Raw genomic sequence first — 19,880 nt, forward strand, 5'->3', positions numbered from 1 at the left:
CTTTAGTTGGTGAGTAGAAAACCAGATGGTGGTACTGATGCACAATGGAAGGTAATTTAGCAATAGAGGAATGCCTGGGGGTCGGGCGGTGGCGCAGAGGGTTCAGCACACGTGGCAGCGGCAGCAAGCGCAAGGAACGGCCTAAGGATCCCGGTTCGAGCCCCTGGCTCCCCACCTGCAGGGGAGTCGCTTCATAAGCAGTGAAACAGGTCTGCAGGTGTCTAACTTTCTCTCCCTCATGCTGTCTTCCCCTCCTCTCTCCATTTCTCTCTGTCCTATCTAACAACGATGGCATCAATAATAACAACAATAATAACTACAACAATAATAAAAAAAACGTTGTCTGGGAGGTGGCACAGTGGATAAAGTATCGGGTTCTCAAGCATGAGGTCCCCAGTTCAATGCCTGGCAGCACATGTGCCAGAGTGATGTTTGGTTCTTTCTCTCTCCTCCTATCTTTCTCATTAATAAATAAATTATAAAAAAAACAACAACAAGGGCAACAAAGGGAAAATAAATAAATATAAAAAAAAGGAACGCCTGGTACATGCTGCAACCTGGATGAGTCTCAAGTGTGTCATGCTGTGCACAAGAAGCCAGCCTTAAGAGGCTGCGCAGTGCTGTGTGGTTCCTTTGTTCTGTGCTTATGGTCAGGAGAGAGAGAGAGAGCGCGAGCAAGAGAGCAGAATATACCTCCTTGTCATAGAGACTGACCCCAGGGCCTCATACATGCAGGTCCCTTGATCTACGGCTGGACTCCCCTTTTGCCACTGAGAGTCCCATTTACATGGCATTCTCGAAAAGGGACAAGTCAAGACCAAGAACAGATCAGAGATTGCTGGGGGAAGGAGGTGGTGGAAGATAGGAGTGGGAAGAAGGTTTGGCATTCCAGGGTCAGGGCAAGGAGACTGTTCTGTATCTTGACTCTGGTCATTGTTCTGTGACTCCATGTATTTGTAAAAACTTAGAAGTGTGCACCAACAGAGAGTTACTTTTCCTGTCTGCCAGATAAAATAAATTCCATAGTTTCCTAGCGGCCACACGTATAAGAGAACAATAAAAGATTACCTAACAGACCCCCACTTAGGACAGCAGTCTGTGGTCAGGTAAATACTGCCAAAGACCCATCAGGCCAGCCAGATTTTTGCTCTGACCTTGTGGCCCTCTAAGGTGACATCACACACCTTGTCTCTGGTGGCCGGTTACTACCACCTGGCCTCTGTCCTGCCTGGGTCCCACCATTGCTGTAAAGGTGGGAGACCCTTTTCCACAGCAGCATACAGGGAAAAATCAGTCAAGCACACTTGAAGGATGCTGTGCTTCTCTTGCCAGCGTGTCTCTCGATGCCTCGGGGAAGGGAATAACCTCTGGACTCTGGGGAATTCTGTAGGGGCAGGTGAATGGGTCATACGTGATGAACCTGCTCCAACATTCCTCTCTCCTTATGTCTTTGGATTCTTTCCACTGCATTATGCAATGGGATTTCTTGTATCTCCTCTTTATTTATTGTGTACCCATACTGAGTTCAGGTTTTAGTCAACGAAAGAAAGATAAAACCGGTTCCGGCTGCTGGCATTAGCATGGAATTTCTGAGCTCAGATAAATAAACTTAGCCTGAACTAAAAATATTGCTTCTTCTCTGGCTTTGACCTCTTTAAAGCCAACCCCACACATATGCCCCAACTTTTCATTGGTATAAACTAGCAAAATTCTTTCAATTCTTTCGGCTTGTATATATTTCCTCTAGAATCAGCTTCTGCACATGGACCTCTAGCTCTGCATGGAGGTATCCATGCATGGTAATGGCCCCAGCTGAGTCTCCTCCAAGCAGGAGGGGACCAGTCTCATGAGAGAAGGAGGCCTTGGTCAGCCAGTGGGGTAGCGCTAGCTTGGGTATTCAGCACCCTTGGATATCCCAAACCTCTTTGCCCATCCTGAGAATTCTTCCCAGGCAACACCTGAATTTTAACACAAGATGTGATTTCAGTGGATAGTGTACTTTAGTGGCCTGCAGGGCAGGCGGCAGCTGTTCTGTATCCACCCTGTGACTATAGGGGTTGAGGGGTTCATTCAGGATGTTCGAGAAGCAGAATGATCCTCTGGAGGCAGGAAATCAAGCTTGCCATTTCCTTTAAGCTCAGTGCTGTAGCCAAAGCAGCCACACCACTCCAGGGCCCTTGATGGTTCATTTTCAACAGCTGGATAGCCTGTCAAAGCCTTAACTTTGAAAGGTTGGTCACTCTGGGCAGCCCAAGGGGGACTTCAGTTGTGGTCTTTACCTCCCTGCACTCTTATCTTACTTACTTACTGAATTTTGCCTCCAGGATTTCTTGAGACTTCCTGCCTGCATAACTTCACCACCCCTAGCACACTCCCTCCCCCCATAGCAGGTGAAAGGCAAAGTGGGAGAGACAGAGGAGGAGGAGAGACAGCACAGAACTGCCTCACTGCTTGTGAAGCTTCTCCACCACATGGTGCTTCTATGTGGCGGTTGGGGACTAGAATCTGGGTCCTCACACGTGCTGAAGTGTGTGCTCTGCCAGGTGAGCTATCTCTCTGAGTCTGCATCCAAACTCAGTTAAGTCAGATAACTGCTCCCAGATCCCCTGTAAAGTTCTCACACTTGGTTCTAGTTGCAGGAAGCATCATAAGCCAGAACCCACCACAAACTGTGGGGGAAGCAGGAAGCTGACTGACCCAGTGGACACACTTTTGCTGCTGTGGCTTACACACCAGGAGGCCACCACTGTCCTTCCTGGCAAAGCTACCTCTCGGCACTCACCAAGCAGATGGCAGGGCTCGCTGCTCCAGAAAGCCCAGCACCCAGGGGCAGGCTCGCCAGCAGATAACCCAGCAGCAGGAGAGGGGCTCCACCTCACTCCCATCCTCCACATGTTATCTGTCTCCATCTAACTAAGGGAATGGAATTCAAATCCTAGCTGCAGGGCTGCCTGGGAAATACACTTTTTTCGTTTTCTGGCCCTGAAGTAGAAAGGCATGGGTTTGGAATGCACACTCCAACTACCTTGGGACTGTGCAGGCAAACTGCCCGGGTTTGAAGCTCTGCCATCTCTGTGACCAGAGTTTGCCTCTCTGAGCCTCAGTTTCTTCATGTGAGGAATGACGACTGTAATGATGCCCTTCCGTAGTGTGGTTGTTAAGATGAAGTGAATTCAAATGTGTGTAAGGGGGCTCAGTGCCGTGTCTGGCACAGAAAACTCTCATCATTGCTGTTGCTGACTGTTAGTTTGCTAATGTTGTTGTGATCCATTCAGGATGACAGTCAGATGAGTAAAGCAAGGAATGTGTTGTCCAGGAACTTAGTGTCCCCTGGGGGAGGTAGAGCATATACATAGGTAAGTACTTGTGTAGCTTTTAGGCTCCAGAGAGACCAAGGCCAGGGGTGAACACTGAGTCAGCGGCTCAGACAGGACTGGGGAGCCAAGGCATCAAACCGAGGTTGTCCAGGGAAAGGGTCTATGTTCTGAAGGCCTGCCAAGGACACAGAGGGGAAGACAGTGGCAAGGATGCCAAGGGCAAGGCTTCAAGGTCAAGTTCACAGAGGCCAGAAAGGATGATCAGACACAGGAGGCTGCTGGACTTGGACTGATGCATTTTGAGGGGCTTCAGGGGCAGGGTGCAGGGGGAGCAGGGGAGAGAACGGTGAGCAGTGGGGTGTGGCAGCTGGCAGGCAACCCTTCTCAAGTCTGCTGTGGGTGCACATAAACTGACTCTGAAATGAGAGGGGCCAGAAAGAGGTGTGCTGGGCAGGTGCCCTGCTTACGACCGCTCCTCCAGTCATGCAAGGCTGGCTCCCTCACCTTCACTTTTGACTCACATGACCCCTTTTGCTGACAAGGCCCAACTTAAAATTGGTAAACGCCTCTCCCCTCCTATGGCAGGCCAGATAAAACACTGCTCTCTTGCAAAAATGTCACTGACTAGTTCCAAGAGCCTGCAAATGTAACTTTATTTTTAAAAATATGTATTTATTTATTATTGGATAGAGACAGAGAGAAATTGAGAGGGGATGTGGAGATAGAGGGGGGAGAGAGAGACAGAGAGGCACCTGCAGCCCTGCAGGTATCCCCTGGCAGGTGGTTTGAACCTGAACCCGGGTCCTTGTGCACTGCAATGTGTGCGCTTAACCAGGTGCACCACCACCTGGCCCCCCAGCTTTGACTTTATTTATTTTTATTTTATTTTTTTAATTTCTTTATTGGGGAATTAATGTTTTACATTCGACAGTAAATACAATAGTTTGTACATGCATAACATTTCCCAGTTTTCCATATAACAATACAACCCCCACTAGGTCATCTGCAGATGTGACTTTATATTGCACAAGGGACTTGGCAACTATCAAGTAGAGGCATTGGAGATGGGGGTTTATTCTGGATTGTCAAAAGGATAGTCTTTTAGAAAAAAATTTTATATTTATTTATTCCCTTTTGTTTCCCTTGTTTTATTGTTGTTGTTATTGATGTCATCGTTGTTGGATAGGACAGAGAGAAATGGAGAGAGGAGGAAGACAGAGAGGGGGAGAGAAAGACACCTGCAGACCTGCTTCACTGCCTGTGAAGCGACTCCCCTGCAGGTGGGGAGCCGGGGGCTCGAACTGGGATCCTTTTGCTGGTCCTTGCGCTTTGCACCACCTGCGCTTAACCTGCTGCGCTACTGCCCAACTCCCTAAAAGCATAGTCTTTAAAGAGAGGGCTAGGAGGGTCAGAGCCTGTTGTAATTTCTTAGAGAATGCAGATGATTTCAAGAGAAGTGAAGTCTCTGGAGGCTGAGCAGCTCATATGCTTGTCTTAGACCTTTGTCCCTTTTTTTTTGTATTATTTTTATTTATTGGATAGAGACAGTCAGAAATTGAGAGGGAAGGGGGTGATAGAGAGGGAGAGAGACACCTGCAGCCCTGCTTCACCACTTGCAAAGCTTTCTCCCTGCAGGTGTGCACCGTGACATGTGCACTCACCACCACCCAGCCCTGTCCTTTTCTTAACTAAAGAAGCAATCACTGATCCCACCCCCTTTTTTTTTTATGACCTAAGAGAATGCAATTTGAGGATATCACCCAAATGTTGGCTCATCAGTGAAAATGCTCTTCCTATCTGAGAAACACATCTTTTTTTTTTCTCTCGAGGTAAAATAAAGTCGTCCTCTCCTTCACATGTGAAGCTGCCCCCTTCCATCTCCTTGATGCCCCAGGTCCCCTCATGCAGAACATGTATCTTTGGTCAGCTCCATGTAAACAAATGTCACTAGATGGGTTTTCCATTTGCAAAGTTGTTCTCTGGCTTGAGGAGACCCCAGAGGACTGGGGGGGATTTTCTCCTGCATCTGACAAGAGCCAGGACTATTTCTGGTTTTTTTTTTTTTTTTTTTCACCATGTGTCCCCTGTTCCTTGCACAGTTCTTGGCATGTAGTAGGTACCCAATCAATATTTATTGACTCTCACTAGGGAAAGATAGAAACAGACTAGGGATATGGATCGACCTGCCAACAATGCCCATGTCCAGCAGAGAAGCAATTACAGAAGCCAGAACTCCCACCTTCTGTGCCCCCCAAAGAATTTTGGTCCATATTCCAAGAGGGGGAGAAATAATAGGGGGAGATGACCAGAGGGCTCTGACATCCAATTCCATCAAGGTCCTGAGAGAGAAGAGAAAAAAAAAAAAGGAAGGACATTTGGAAGTAGTAATAAGTGTAGGTGTAACTTAGAAAGGAAGAGAAGGCAGGCTATATCTCTCAATTTCCCTCTTTAGAGATAATCATTCATTCTGATTGCTAGTGAATCCTTCTAGGAATCTTTGTATATACAAATACATTTATTTATTTGTTTATTTTCCCTTTTGTTGCCATTGTTATTTCTTCTTGTTGTTGTAGTTATTATTGTTGTTGTTGCTGTCATTGAATAGGACAGAGAGAAATGGAGAGAGGAGGGGAGACAGAGAGGGGGAGAGAAAGATAAACACCTGCAGACCTGCTTCACCGCCTGTGAAGTGACTCCCTTGCAGGTAGGGAGCCGGGGGCTCGAACCGGCTTACTTACCGGTCCTTGCGCTTTGTGCCACGTGTGCTTAACCCGCTGCGCTACTGCCCGACTCCCATACAAATATATATATTCAGATGGCGATATGTTCATATACATGTGCATATGTTGTTTTCTTGTATTTATTTATTTATTATTGGATAGGGACAGAGAGAAATTGAGAGGAGAGGAGGAGATAGACACCTGCAGCCCTGCTTCACCTCTTGGGAAGCTTTCCCCCTGTAGGTTGTTTTCTAGTTTTACTTATTTTAGTTTTCATTATTTTAAAAATATTTACTTATTTAAAAAATTTAAAATGATATTTAAAATATATATATATATATATTTATTCCCTTTTGTTGCCCTTGTTTTATTGTTGTAGTTATTATTTTTATTTATGTAATTGTTGTTGGATAGGACAGAGAGAAGTGGAGAGAGATGGGGAAGACAGAGAGGGGGAGAGAAAGATAGACACCTGCAGACCTGCTTCACTGCCTATGAAGCGACTCCCCTGCAGGTGGGGCACTGGGGGCTAGAAGCAGGATCCTTACTCTGGTCCTTGCACTTCACGTCATTTGTGCTTAACCTGCTGCACTACCGCCCAACTCCCAAATATTTACTTATTTATTTATTAATGAGGAAGAGAACCAGAACATGACTGGCACACATGGTGCTGGGGATCAAATTCAGGACCTTTTACTTGAGAATCTAATACTCCATCCACTGTGCCACCTCTTGGGTTAATATTTACTTGGTTTATTTATAATGATAATAATTATTATTTTATGTTTATTAATTTTTATTTTATTTATTTAATACTGGATAGAGACAGAAATTGAGAGGGGAAATGGGGGAGGGAGAGAGGGGAAAAAAGAGAGACACCTGCAGTTTTACTTCACCACTCAAGAAGTTTTCCCCCTGCGGGTGGAGACCACGGGCTGCACACTGCAGTGAGTGCACTTAGCCAGGTGTGCCACTGCCTGGCCCTATAATTATTATTTTAAAAGAGAGAGATAGACCATTGCACTGAAATGTCCTTCAATGTGCTGGGGGATGGGGTTAAATCTAGGCCGTGCACATGGCAAAGCAGCACAATATCCAAGTGAGCTACTTTGCCTGCCCTTATTTATTTATTTTAAATTTTATTTATTCATTAATTGGATAGAGACAGAAATAGAGAGGAAGGAGGAGATAAAGAAGGAGAGAGAAGTGCCTGCCCCCTTCGCTCTAGATGGGGATGTGAGTGGGACTTGAACCTGGGTCCTTATGCACTGTAACATGTATGCTCAACTGAGTGTGCCACCACCTGGCATGCATTTATTTATTTATTTATTTATTTATACCAGAGCACATTTCACTTCTGGCTGATGGTTGTGTCAAGGATTGAACCTGGGACTTAAGAGTCTAAGGAGTGATGTTCTGTTGCTATTTCCCCAGCCCTGCTGCTGTCTTTAAAAAGAGAAATAGACTCTACAAAACAAGCATTTCCCAGTACCATCTTTTTTTTTTTTTTAAATTTATTTTATTTTATTTATTTATTCCCTTTTGTTGCCCTTGTTTTATTGTTGTAGTTATTATTGATGTCGTTGTTGTTGGATAGGACAGAGAGAAATGGAGAGAGGAGGGGAAGACAGAGAGGGGGAGAGAAAGACAGACACCTGCAGACCTGCTTCACCGCCTGTGAAGGGACCTGCCTGCAGGTGGGGAGCCGGGGGCTCGAACCGGGATCCTGACTCCGGTCCTTGAGCTTAGCGCCACCTGCGCTTAACCCACTGTGCTACAGCCCAACTCCCTCCCAGTACCATCTTTAATGTAGTATCTGGACTTGATTGTACCTAGATGGGGGCTGGATGAACTGGAACAGATGGGTCTGTATTGCAGCCTCACCAGTGTTACACTTTGCCTTTGGCATTCGAAGGAGAGACCGTTCAGGTGGTAGTCTTCTGCTGCAGGGGAGCAGGCTTGCCTCTGAGGCTTCAGGCCTTCCCAGCAGAACACTGGTTAGCACAGGCACGTATGCCTATGAACCAAATGGGAGGCCAGGCTAGGGAAAGTGTGTCTGGCCCTCGGGACTGCTTGGGTCTGTCTGACTCTCAACTTTGCCAGCCTGTTGGAATCACTAGGTCAGTGCATTGGGGGCTAGACTCAACCTTGGTCTTGTGCATAATGAAACGGGTGCACTATCCAGGGGAGCTATTTTGCTCTTTTTAACATTTGCCAGGAGTCCTTGGCCCTCACCCTAGAGCAGTTGAATCAGAATCTCTGGAGAGGGGCCGGGTGGTGGCGCACCTGGTTAAGAGCACATGTTATAGTGCACAAGGACCCAGGTTCAAATCCCCAGTTCCCACCTGCAGGGGAGAAGCTTCACGAGTGGTGAAGCAGTGTTGCAGGTGTCTCTCTATCTCCCTCTCTATCACCCCCTTCCCTCTCAATTTCTGGCTGTCTCTATCTAATAAATAAATAAAAATAAATAAAAAAAGAATCTCTGGAGATGGGAGTTGGGCTTTGGTATTATTTGTAGAGCTCGCAGGAAATTCAGTTGTAGGAGCCTTGGATTAAGCTGTAACACAGCCAGAAAAGAATTTGGAACCAGAAACCTGGATATGTGGTTTTCTGGTTTAAGAGCCTCGGACAGGTCACATGAACTCTGAGAACCTCAGCACCGACCTCTCTGAGCCAGAGCCAGTACCTCGCATACCTCACAGGATTGTGATGAGGATCAGGTGCGTAAGTGCCCTGGGAACTGTGAGGCATTGTCTGGTGGGAGGGAAGGTCTGTCAGGTGCAAGTCTTGGGTTACTCCAAACACCTTGACTCAGCTACAGGCACTGCTGAGCCTCTGCCAGGGACTTTCTGCTGGACTCTGGGGCAGGTCTGCGTCCTGTCATGTTTGCCGGACTTGTTCTCTTCCCAGGCCCCTGGCTCCTGGCCATGGTCTCTCCTTTGTGTGTGTGTGGGGGGAGTTGGCTTCCTGGCAGGAGGGGCCGGGGGAAGAAGGGAATAGATGGGTCAGGTGACTCTTATCTTTCTTCAGGGAAGATGGGGTTAAGAAAGGACAGACACACTTCCCTGGGGCCCTTGCTGTCAAGTAGGATGTCTCCCCCTGGCAGTAGAGCCCAGGAGCTCAGAGGTAGCAGTTTTTTTTAGAACTATTGTAGTTCCTATCAGAGAACACAGTTCTAATTAAGATCATGGTGCTGTGACATTTGGATTGAATAAGGTGCCCTGTTCACTGAAGTAGATGCTTACTTGGGGGCACCACGAACTGAGTAGACTCTTCACTTGCATCAGCCACATTCACGCCAGGTCTAGTCAGATGACTGGCACCCGAAAATCATATCCCAACTAAGTATGCATGAGCAGAGCATAGGAGACTAAGTTTGGGAGCTGGATGTGGGCGGGGGTGGGCAGAAGCTGGGCAGTGGATCAGCCATGGGGACGGCCACCTGTGTGCTCTGGGTCTGCCTCTTCCTCTTTCTTTTGTCCTCTGTCTTTGGTTCCCCTTTCTTCTTGGGCTCAGATTTCTGCTAAGGAACACAGGCCGTATGATCATAAGGTCTCCTCAAGGCTAGAGTCTACTATTCTAGTGTGGTCCCCCCCCCCCATTGCCCTTGGCCCATCCCATCTATACTTCTCTCTTCTTTCTTTGAGGTGTTTCCAAAGCCAGACCCCTCCTCTGCATACTCCCCAAGTTTTATTAAACCCCAGAGGTTAAAGCTGATTTCTCCTTGATCAGAGACAAGACCACTGGGTCAGGGCATTTGGACAGTATGGAAACATCCAAGAAAGACACACAAGGGTAGGGCCAGGTGGTGGCGCACCTGGTTAAGTGCTTACATGAAAGACACACAGGGGTGTGCAGTGACCTGTCAGTGTTTATTGACCTGCTCTACAAAAGGAACCCCGCTTCTGTTGCCTCAGCGCCTCAGGACTTTGGTGTCATTGATCTCGGATACCACTTTGCCATCCACAATCCTGCGGGTGGTGGTTTTTTGGATGGTTTGCATGGAGTTATTGGTATCCAGGGCATCACTCAGACTGTAACAGAAAAATCAAACGCCAATTACTGAAAGGTCCACAGAACAGAAAGGAGACACACAACACAGAAGTCTTAGTCTTCAGATCCCTGCTTTGTGGCCAAATGGTCACCACTTCCATAAAGGGGACCGACCCCCATACCAGGCCAAATTCCACTGGTATTCTTTTTTTAAAATATATTTTATTTATTTATTTTCCCTTTTGTTGACCTTGTTGTTTTTTATTATTGTTGTAGTTATTATTGTTGTTGTTATTGATGTCACCTCTTGACTGCTCATGGAGACCATTTTTTCCCCTTTTGTTGCCCTTGTTGTTTTATTGTTGTAGTTATTATTGTTGTTGTCGTTGTTGGATAGGACAGAGAGAAATGGAGAGAGGAGGGGAAGACAGAGAGGAGGAGAGAAAGACAGACACCTGCAGACCTGCTTCACCGCCTGTGAAGCGACTCCCCTGCAGGTGGGGAGCCGGGGGGCTCGAACCAGGATCCTTATGCCGGTCCTTGTGCTTTGCGCCACCTGCACTTAACCCGCTGCGCTACAGCCCGACTCCCTCCACTGGTATTCTTAAGTGAGTGTGGCTAGGGGCCTATTGTGGAGGCTCCCTCCTCTAGGAGGGAACCCCTGGAATTCCCTTGGAGACACAGGGGACCAGTGTTCAGTGGGAACCAATGAACAGGCACAAGGGAGCATTTTACACGAGTTCAGGTTTCTGGGGAAGTGCTCCCCTGCCCCCAGCATGCATCCCACTCACTTGAAGTCCTCTCCGTCTTCAAGGAGGCGGCGGTAGGTGGCGATCTCAGCCTCCAGCTTGACCTTGATATTCAGCAGGGCATTGTACTCCTGGCTTTGGCGCTGCCCCTCTGCCCTCGTCTGGGCCAGCTCCGACTCCAGGTGTAGCAGGACCCCATTGAGCTGCTCCATCTGCATGGCATAGCGGGCTTCCACCTCCCTCAGGTTGTTCTCCAAGCTGCTTTTCTATGGGGGCACCGGGAGAAGGGTCAGGTGAGCGCCAACGTAAAGGGAAGGAGCCTGCAACTTTAGCAGAGCCTTCTGAACCCAGAACGAATCACTTTTTTGAGAGCCTCCCATGGGCTAGAGGGAGGGGGACCATGGGAATGCAGAGAGAGAGAGAGAGAGAGAGAGAGAGAGAGAGCTCTTGCAAGCTGAAAGGAATTGATGGTGGAAAGGGGAGACTTGGGCGTGAGGCTGGCAGAGGTCAGGGGCCACGAGGAGTTGGAGCAGGTAGAGTGAGGGTGTCTCACCAGGTTTCTCATGGAGTCGAGGTCGATCTCCAAGGATTGGACCGTGCGTCTCAGCTCCGTGAGTGTCATCTCAGCAGCTCCGAGCTCAGTGGACTGTGAGGTGACCACTGTGGTGCTCTCCTCGATCTGCAGGGCAGTCATGGTCCTCAGATCCCTCCCTGTCAGCCTCCTCCCCAAACCCTCAGGTCTCTGTGTCTGGTCCATACCTACCACTTTCCCTCACTCACCTGCTGGGACCAGTACTTGTCCAGCTCCTCTCGGTTCTTCTGAGCCAGCTCGTCATATTGGGCCCGGATGTCCGCCATGATCTTGCTGAGGTCCTGAGACTTGGGGGAGTCCACTTCCACAGTCAGCCCAGAGTTGGCAATCTGGGCTTGCAGACCCCTTACTTCCTGGAGGGGAGGGACACAAGAGAGAAAGGGCTGAGGCCAGCGCTCCAGGAAGGTTCTGACCTCGGGCTGCCTCTCCTAGAAGGCTGAGGGGAGCAGGGGGAGATGAGGACAGAGGGGACACTGGGATTTGCACTCTGGTCAGTACTGGTTCTAGATGAGTTCCAGGTGAGTAAAAGGCTGCCCACTCACTTCTCATGCTTTCTCTTGCTCCCTTTGCCCTGTTCCTCTTGCTCCTCTCTTGTTAACTGTTCTACATTCTCCCTTCTAGGAAGCCTTTCCCACCCTGTCTGCTCATGCCTTTGTCCTTCTTGCTTGTTGCTTCTACCTTTGTTCTCACCTCCTTCTCTTACCCACGGCCTCTCAGCTTCATCACCCTGAGGCTCAAGCATGCCCACAGCCTCAAGAGAATCCAGGTTGTTGGTTCTAAACTTCCCTGTGGGGCTACTTGCAGGGGCCTTCCCCACCCGGTCTACCACCCAGACTTGTTTCGCTGCCCTGGCTGCATGCTGGCTAGTGGCTCTGCTTGCCTCCTCATGGTTCTTCTTCATGAACAGCAGCTCCTCCTTGAGAGTCTCGATCTCCGTCTCCAGCTGCAGGCGAGTGACATTGGTGTCATCAATGACTTTGCGGAGCCCATGGATGTCACTCTCCACAGACTGGTGCATGGCCAGCTCTGTCTCATACCTGTGGGAGTGCGAGTGATTAGAGGGCCCAACTCTGATTCAGAACTTTCTCTAGCCATGCTTCTTTCTTCTTCCTTTTTCTTTTTTCTTTCCTCTTTTATTTTTCTCTTTCCTAGAGTACTGATCTTCTCTGGCTTACAGTGGTGCTGGGGATTGAACCTGGTACTTTGGAGCCTCAGGCATGAAAAATCATTTTGCATAACCATTATGCAGTCTCCCTAGCCTGCATAATGCAAAAAAGTTTTAAAAAATATTTTATTTCTTTCTGAGAAAGATAGGAGGAGAGAGAAATAACCAGACATCACTCTGGCACATGTGCTGCTGGGGATTGAACTTGGGACCTCATGTTTGAGAGTCCAAAGCTTTATCACTGCGCCACCTCCCGGACCACCCAAAGCCACTTCTTAAGAGCCCCCTAGGCCCACTAAGCCAGCAACCTGAGTCAGTGGTCAGGTAGAAATTCTGATGTGCATGGCACTTGGGGGACAGTTTTCCTAACTGGGTTACATGAATGGGTAAGTTGATGAAGCCTAACCCTCATCCATCTAGATGCTGCTACAGACAGCCCAGCCCAGTCCAGCCCAGGACCACACAGTTCTGAGCTCCACATCAGCTCCCTAGTTCTCAGCCTTACTTGACCCTGAAGTCATCAGCAGCAAGACGGGCATTGTCAATCTGCAGCACGATGCGGGCATTGTCCATGGAACTCGCAAAGATCTGGGGAGGGGGGTGGGTGTGGAGAGAGGTGGCTGCATGAACAGGAAGCCAGTGGCAAGCCAGGGCGAGGAAGGGTGTAGAAGGCCTCAGTGAAACCCTCCTGGCTCTGAGACTAGCCACAGGCTCTTCTTGTACACCTACCTATTCCTTCTACCGCGCCACCTCACACTGCTGCTGCTTTCTGGGGGCCCCAGATCCCAGTGCCACCAGCAGCAGCCATGAACAGGCCTTCTGGCATTTCTCCCTAGTGCACCTGCTCACTACTCCCCTCCAGATAAGGCCCCTCCCCTCCCACAGGTAGGCCTTCTGTTTACTCCTAGATGACTCAGCCTTTACCACATCCGCTTAACCCTCCAACTGTCCCCACTGGGCCAGGAGCCAGTGTCCTTTGTGTGGGCCTTGTCCCAGCTCCCTCCATATTGCAAAGCTCCCCCCATGTTGGCAACCCCCACACCCCACTGCCTCCTGGGAAAGGGCCCTTCCTTTCAGCGGCAGGTCTTGTGGCCAGGGTGAATGAGTGTGGAAACACAGCCTCTGGGTGGAGAAGGGCAAGGGGGAGGTGAGTAGGGGGCTAGGGGGCAGTGCGTCCTATTACGTTCTGTCCTTGGAACAGGAATTCCAGGGGAGGGAGAGAAAGAGATAAGGGAGTGCTGGAATTCGGGTGCTGCTCCTGGGTGAGGCGCCCCCGTACCTGAGCTTTCAGATCCTCGATGCTCTTGATGTAATGGCCCCAGTCTCTGACCTGGGGCCCCTTCTTCTCCAGGTATTCTCGGATCTTGCTCTCCAGCTTCCGGTTGTCGATCTCCAGACTCCTCACGCGCTCCAGGTAGGAGGCCAGGCGGTCGTTCAGGTCTTGCATGGTCTCCTTCTCGCCCTGGATGCTGCCCATGCCCGTCAGCTCCCCGGCCACTGCCGAGACCACCCCCCCGGATCCCCAGCCCCCACGCAAGGTGGAGGAGCGGGAAACGGAGATCCGGGAGCCCGAGCCCCCCGCGCCCGCATAGACGCTGGCAGCGCTGCTGGCCGGACGGATCCGGTGGCCGGCCGACTGGACAGAGCCCAGAGAGCGGTAGTTGGTGAAGATGGAGTGAGTGGTGAAGCTCATGCTGTTCAGGCGGGGAGGCGAGAGTACAGGACTCAGGTTCAGGTCTTTCACGGGCTGGGTCGCTGACTGGAGTTTTATCCCCAGGGAAGGGGTGGGGACATCGGGTCTGGCCCCGCCTCCGGCCGCGCAAGAGGGACGCAGGTGCGCGGCTAGGCGGTCAGGACTCGGCGCCTCGGGACAGGGTCTCAGCTGCCGCCCCCCACCCTCCATGGAGCTTCCGAGAGCACCGCCAGCCCCTCCGAGGGGCTCCCGCGCCAGCAGCCACAGTGGGGGGACAGGGGTCATTGGTCCAAGCAGGGCAGGAAATGACGTTCTGTCCCTCTCCCCCAGATAGAGGAGGTGCTGGCAGGGTGACAGTTTAGGAAGAGGGGGACGCTGGTGAGAGAGAAGGAACAAGTGAGAGTCTCCCCAGCTGTCCGCAGCCCGGGACCCCCACGTGCATAGAGGCGCTTGGAGGGAATGGAGAGCCCCAGCAGCTCAGGGGAAGAAAAAGTTGGGGGCTGGAAAAGAGGGAGAGGAACTCAGTCCCAGAGTTTGATTTTGAAGTCTGCTGGTGTATCTGTGGAACCCCTAAGGCACTTGATCCCCCAAACACTCTGCAGTACTAGAGTCATAGGCTCCCATTCACACAGAATGAACAAGCCCGCTCTCAGAAAGCCCTCTTCACCTGGCCCTGGGGCAGGCTGGCTCAGTGGACAGAGGATGGCACTCACCGCTGCCAGCCCTTATCAGCCTTACTCACCTGCTGGAGGGAACACATAGTCCTCCTGAACAGGTGGTAGTTGGGAACCCACTGTGGCCCAGGCCTTGCTCACATTACTGGGACAACAGTGAAGAAAAGGGACCCAAACCCCACCCAGAGACTGGAATGTGTCGGAAATTTTAAGAGGACAGACAAGCAAGAGAAACACTCTAGCCAAGACTCATGGTGATCATCCTCTCTCCCCAAGTTCCCTTCTTCCTCTGCCTCTGCTGGGGGAGGGGAGTCGACACTCTGGAGCTTAAACTTGTGCCCCGGGGCCACCTCCTCCTGGAAGCCCAAATCAGGACAGGGTGAGAAGGATGTCCCAGTAATGTGAGCAAGGCCTGGGCCACAGTGGGTACCCAACTACCACCTGTTCAGGAGGACTGTGGGTTCCCTCCAGCAGGTGAGAAGGATGAAAGTCAGGAGGTTCCCAACATCCCTTGCATTCCAGAAACAGAGAGGATTATCCGCTGGTTGAACTGGGTGACCCCCCCCCCCAGGCTCTGGACCTTCCAGTCTGTCACCACTGGCAGCTTGTCTGGCAGGACCAGGTCACCCAGCTGCCAGCAGAACCCAAGCGGTGGGTGCAGATGGGAGAACAGACCTGGGAGGGGGAGAGACCCTACTCATGGGCATGGCCTGGTTCTCGGGCCTGCAGTGGGTCTGCCACTTTCTAGGTGAGAAAAACCCCCTCCTCCCGTCCTGACTGGGGTGTGAGCTGGACTAGGCATCCAGAAGGCAAACGGGATGCAAACTTGCACACAAATGAGTGCCCACTCCGTTTGCATGGCAAGCTCTGGGAGAGCCCCAGGGGTTGCTCCTTTCACCTTCACACTCCCCACCGGCTTCCAGAACTGTCATGCTCTACAGAATTGCACAACCAGAGAGTCAACATGTGATGCATTACCTTTGCTGTTTTTGCTCAGCCTGAGATTAGCCAACATGGGTACGTTGAGCAAGTCTCTGTGTTTGTGAAGGGAGAATAAGGCCTGTCCAGTCTCTTTCCTACAGTGGAGGTGGGTGTGAATGGTGATCACCTCTCCACAATTCAGAGCAGATACAAATGCCTTACCACAGGCTAACTCCCCAGCACAGCCCGGAGGGGCAGAGTCGGGTGGGTCAAGTTAATTGTAAAGATGACTCAGCCCTGTTATGTCTCTTTCTCCCTTCCCTTCCCTTCCCTTCCCTTCCCTTCCCTTCCCTTCCCTTCCCTTCCTTTCCCTTCCCTTTCTTCTCCTTTCCTTTCCTTTCTTCATCTCTCTCTCTCTTTCTCTCTCTCTTTCTCTTTCACAACCAGAGTTATTACTGAGGCTTGGTGCCTGTACTATGAATCCACTGCTTGTGGCGGCCATTTTTTCTTCTCCTCTCCTCCTCCTTCTTTCTATTTTTATTTGACTGGACAGTAAAATTGAGAGGGGAGGGGAGATAGAGAGAAAGATGGACACCTGTAGACCTGCTTTACCACTCATTAAGTGTTCTCCCTCCAGGTGGGGAGCAGAGGGTTCAAATCCTGGTCTTGGAACTTGCTTATATGTGCTCTTAACCTGGTGCATCACTGCCCACTCCCTGGTCTTTTTCTAAGTCACTTAAAACTCTAAAGAAAAAGGGAAAAAAGGGGGTCGGGCAGTGGCGCAGTGGGTTAAGCGCATGTGGCGCAAAGTGCAGGGACCGGCGTAAGGATCCCGGTTCGAGCCCCCGGCTCCCCACCTGCAGGGGAGTCGCTTCACAGGTGGTGAAGCAGGTCTGCAGGTGTCTATCTTTCTCTCCCCCTCTCTGTCTTCCCCTCCTCTCTCCATTTCTCTCTGTCCTATCCAACAACGAATTGCGTCAACAAGGGCAATAATAATAACCACAACAAAGCTACAACAAGGGCAACAAAAGGGGGAAAAAAAATGGCCTCTAGGAGCGGTGGATTCATGATGCAGGCACCGAGCCCAGCATAACCCTGGAGGAGGAAAAAAAAAAAAGGAAAAAAAAAAAACTAGTATAGCCACAGGTCCTTTGGAATATAACTAAAATATGCCTACTAGCTATCTACAAAATGGAGGACCCCCCAACTCTTCATCTGCACTATTCCAGCCTTTAGGTCCATGATTGGTCAACAATTTGTTTGGCTTTGTATGTTAACTCTCTTTTCAGCCACCAGGTTCCAGATGCTAGCATCATGCCGACCAGACTTCCCTTGACAGATGACCCCACCAATGTGTCCTGGAGCTCTGCTTCCCCAGAACCCTTCCCCACTAGGGAAAGAGAGAGACAGGCTGGGAATATGGATTGGCCTGTCAATGTCCATGTTCAGCGGGGAAGCAATTACAGAAGCCAGACCTTCCACCTTCTGCATCCCACAATGACATTGTGTCCATATTCCCAGAGGGATAAAGAATAGGAAAGCTATCAGGGGAGGGGATGGGATACAGAGTTCTGGTGGTGGGAATTGTGTGGAGTTGTACCCCTCTTATCCTATGGTTTTGTCAATGTTTCCTTTTTATAAATAAAAAATTAAAACAAACACTCTCCAGAGGCCTTAGAATTCCATTTGGGATCAGACCTGGGATTCTTACCCTAAGGTTGTTTCCAGAGCCTTCTCTGATTCTGCTCCACCCCCAACTGCTTGGAACTTCTGGGGCCTGGGGAGGCTCAGTCTGGGAGCAGGAGTGGGGAGAGCTGCCAACCGGGTCTTATCTCTGAACCAGGTCCTAGGCTGGCCTGCATTCCTGACCTCTTGCAGCATTGGGTCAAATACCGACCTGAGGCTTCCAGCACCAGCCTGCGCTTTCTCACCACTTCAGCCTCTTTGTTGACTCAGGACCTTTTCATTCACTACTTATTGGGGAGGAGTTTGCCCCCCCAACTCTGATGGAGGAGTTTAGCATCCCAGTCCCCTAGCCCTGAGGCTCTGAGGCTGAGGGGGGGGTAGGAAGCTGCGTACAAAAGGGAATGAATGAATGAATGAATGAATGAATGAATTGGATGGGCTCCCTGAACAAAGACAGAAAGCAGACATACCAGAGACTCAGCTGTGGGGCATTGGGGTGGGTGGGGGTGGGTGGGCAGTGCCCCCCCTCCAGTCTGCTCTGCATTCCAGAGTCTAGTTGAGGGGGAGCTGAACCTGAGAGACAGGTTTAGCTCCTGAGGCAGCTCAGAGATGAGCCTGATAAGGGTGAGTCAGCACCCCCCACCCCTGCCCCCTGCACATTCTCCACCCAGACGTCAGTGGACAGCTCTGGAGAAACTGTTTGATGGAACTTAAAGGGATCAAGAGGGTTGTAAACCCTCAGGCCTTGCTGCATTACTCAGGCTGGACATGTCTTGTTCCCCCCTGAGCAGGGGTGTGTTTAGATGAGCAGCTGAGGTGTGAGAGTTGGGGCAGAGGTGTATGTGTGTGTGGGGTTATTTCTGGAACTCAAACAGGGATGGACTGCTTTCTGTCATCTTTTACAATTTTTTAATTAGTAATTTAGTAATGATTTACAAGACTTTAAGATAAGAGGGGTACAATTCCACACAGTTCCCACCACCAGAGTTTCATATTCCATCCCTTCCATTGGAAGCTTCCCTATTCTTAATCCCTCTGGGAGTGTGGACCAAAATTCTTTATGGGGTGCAGAAGGTGGAAGGTCTGGTTTCTATAATTGCTTCTCTGCTGGACGTGGGCTTGGCAGGTGGATCCATGTCCCCAGCCTGTTTCTGTCTTTCCCTAGTGGGGTATCGCTTTGGAGAGGAAAGGTTCCAGGACACATTGGTGAGGTTTTCTTCAGGTCATGGTAGAATCTGCAACTTGGTGGTGTCATCTTAAGAGCGACTCCAGGAAGAACTTCCCAGGGTGTGAGAATCTGTGGGATAAAGTGAGTTGAAGTCCTTATGTTTGTGTGTGTGCGTGTGTGTGTTTTGGTCGTCACCAGAGCTTCACTGCTTCAGGCTGACTTTTTCAGATAGAGAGAGAGAAGAGAGAAGAGAGAGGAGAGAGAGGAGAGAGAGAGAGAGACGGAGGATGATGATGAGGAAAAACAGCACAGCAGTGAGATGTCCTCCAGTGCTGTGGGGGCCAGGCTCAAACCAGGGGGCCTGGTTGATTGCACTGCAAAGCAGGTTTACTGCCCAGGTGAGCTAGCTTTTCACCCCTATTAAAAACAAGACAATAAGGGTGACAATAAGGTGGTGAGAGGATGGTCTGGGAGGCTCTTCTCAGTTCTATCTATCTATCTATCTATCTATCTATCTATCTATCTATCTAATTTATTTTTAGCCAGAGCATTGTTCAGCTGTGGTTGATAGTGGTGCTGGGGATTGAACCTGGGACCTTGGACCCTCAGGAACGGAAGTCTATTTGCATTCTGTTATCTTCTCAGCCCAGCACACTCCAGTGAGCTCTGTACACTCAAGAGGCTCCGACAGGAGGAATGCCAGGTCTTTGAGTGGGTTCTGTGGTTCAGAAGACATGGCTTGAGTTTTGTGGTTAAGGAGATCGAAGGCAGCTGTGTGGAGGGGCAGGTGGGATGATGGAGGTTGCAGCTAGGATGAGTGCAGGACCCAGTCTGAATCTCCTAGGGCTTTGGGTTTTGGGGGGTTACTCTAACCCTTTGGAAAGCCCAAATGTAGCCAGTCTAGTGTGGAGTGGGGAGGGTTTTTGAGGGCTGAGCCCAGGCGACCCTTCCTCTAGGGTTGGAGGATTCCAGAATGTTCTGGCACTTTTATATGGTTGGTTCAGTTGGGTTTGAACCCAAGGGGGCTTGTTCCCTGGGGACAAAGTGAGGAAAGCTCTTCACAGGGGATAATGTGGCTACCCAGAAGCCTTCAGTCCTGAAGCCCAGAGAGAGGTCCCGGATCTCTGGCCCTTGATGAACCTCTCTGCCCCCACTGATTACAAAACTAGCTCTCACTCACCAAGGTTCTGTGGTCTCTACTG

General features: G+C 50.2%; 1 protein-coding gene across 1 annotated transcript; it reads right to left on the reverse strand.

Moving 5' to 3' along the window:
- Positions 1-9,890: 9,890 nt before the first annotated feature.
- Positions 9,891-14,441, reverse strand: KRT18 (keratin 18). The gene is made up of 7 exons (XM_007518203.3): positions 13,816-14,441; positions 13,042-13,124; positions 12,252-12,408; positions 11,560-11,724; positions 11,333-11,458; positions 10,822-11,045; positions 9,891-10,071 (listed from the first exon to the last, which is right to left on the reverse strand). The coding sequence occupies exons 1-7, from the start codon at positions 14,437-14,439 to the stop codon at positions 9,951-9,953; spliced, it is 1,500 nt and encodes a 499-aa protein (XP_007518265.2). The 5' UTR covers positions 14,440-14,441; the 3' UTR covers positions 9,891-9,950.
- Between the last annotated feature and the right edge of the window lie 5,439 nt (positions 14,442-19,880).

This window comes from Erinaceus europaeus, chromosome 7, assembly GCF_950295315.1.
Source record: "Erinaceus europaeus chromosome 7, mEriEur2.1, whole genome shotgun sequence".
In the NCBI taxonomy this organism is placed as follows: Eukaryota; Metazoa; Chordata; class Mammalia; order Eulipotyphla; family Erinaceidae; genus Erinaceus; species Erinaceus europaeus.

Bases quoted from the DNA above. Each gene is read 5' to 3' on its own strand.
- KRT18 (XM_007518203.3), bottom strand. From the start codon at position 14,439: ATGGAGGGTGGGGGGCGGCAGCTGAGACCCTGTCCCGAGGCGCCGAGT. The intron at 11,725-12,251 runs GCAAGCAGAGCC...CCTCCCCTCCAG, and splicing joins TGAAGAAGAACCATGAGGAG to GAAGTAAGGGGTCTGCAAGC. The intron at 11,459-11,559 runs GTGAGTGAGGGA...ACTGCCCTGCAG, and splicing joins ACAAGTACTGGTCCCAGCAG to ATCGAGGAGAGCACCACAGT.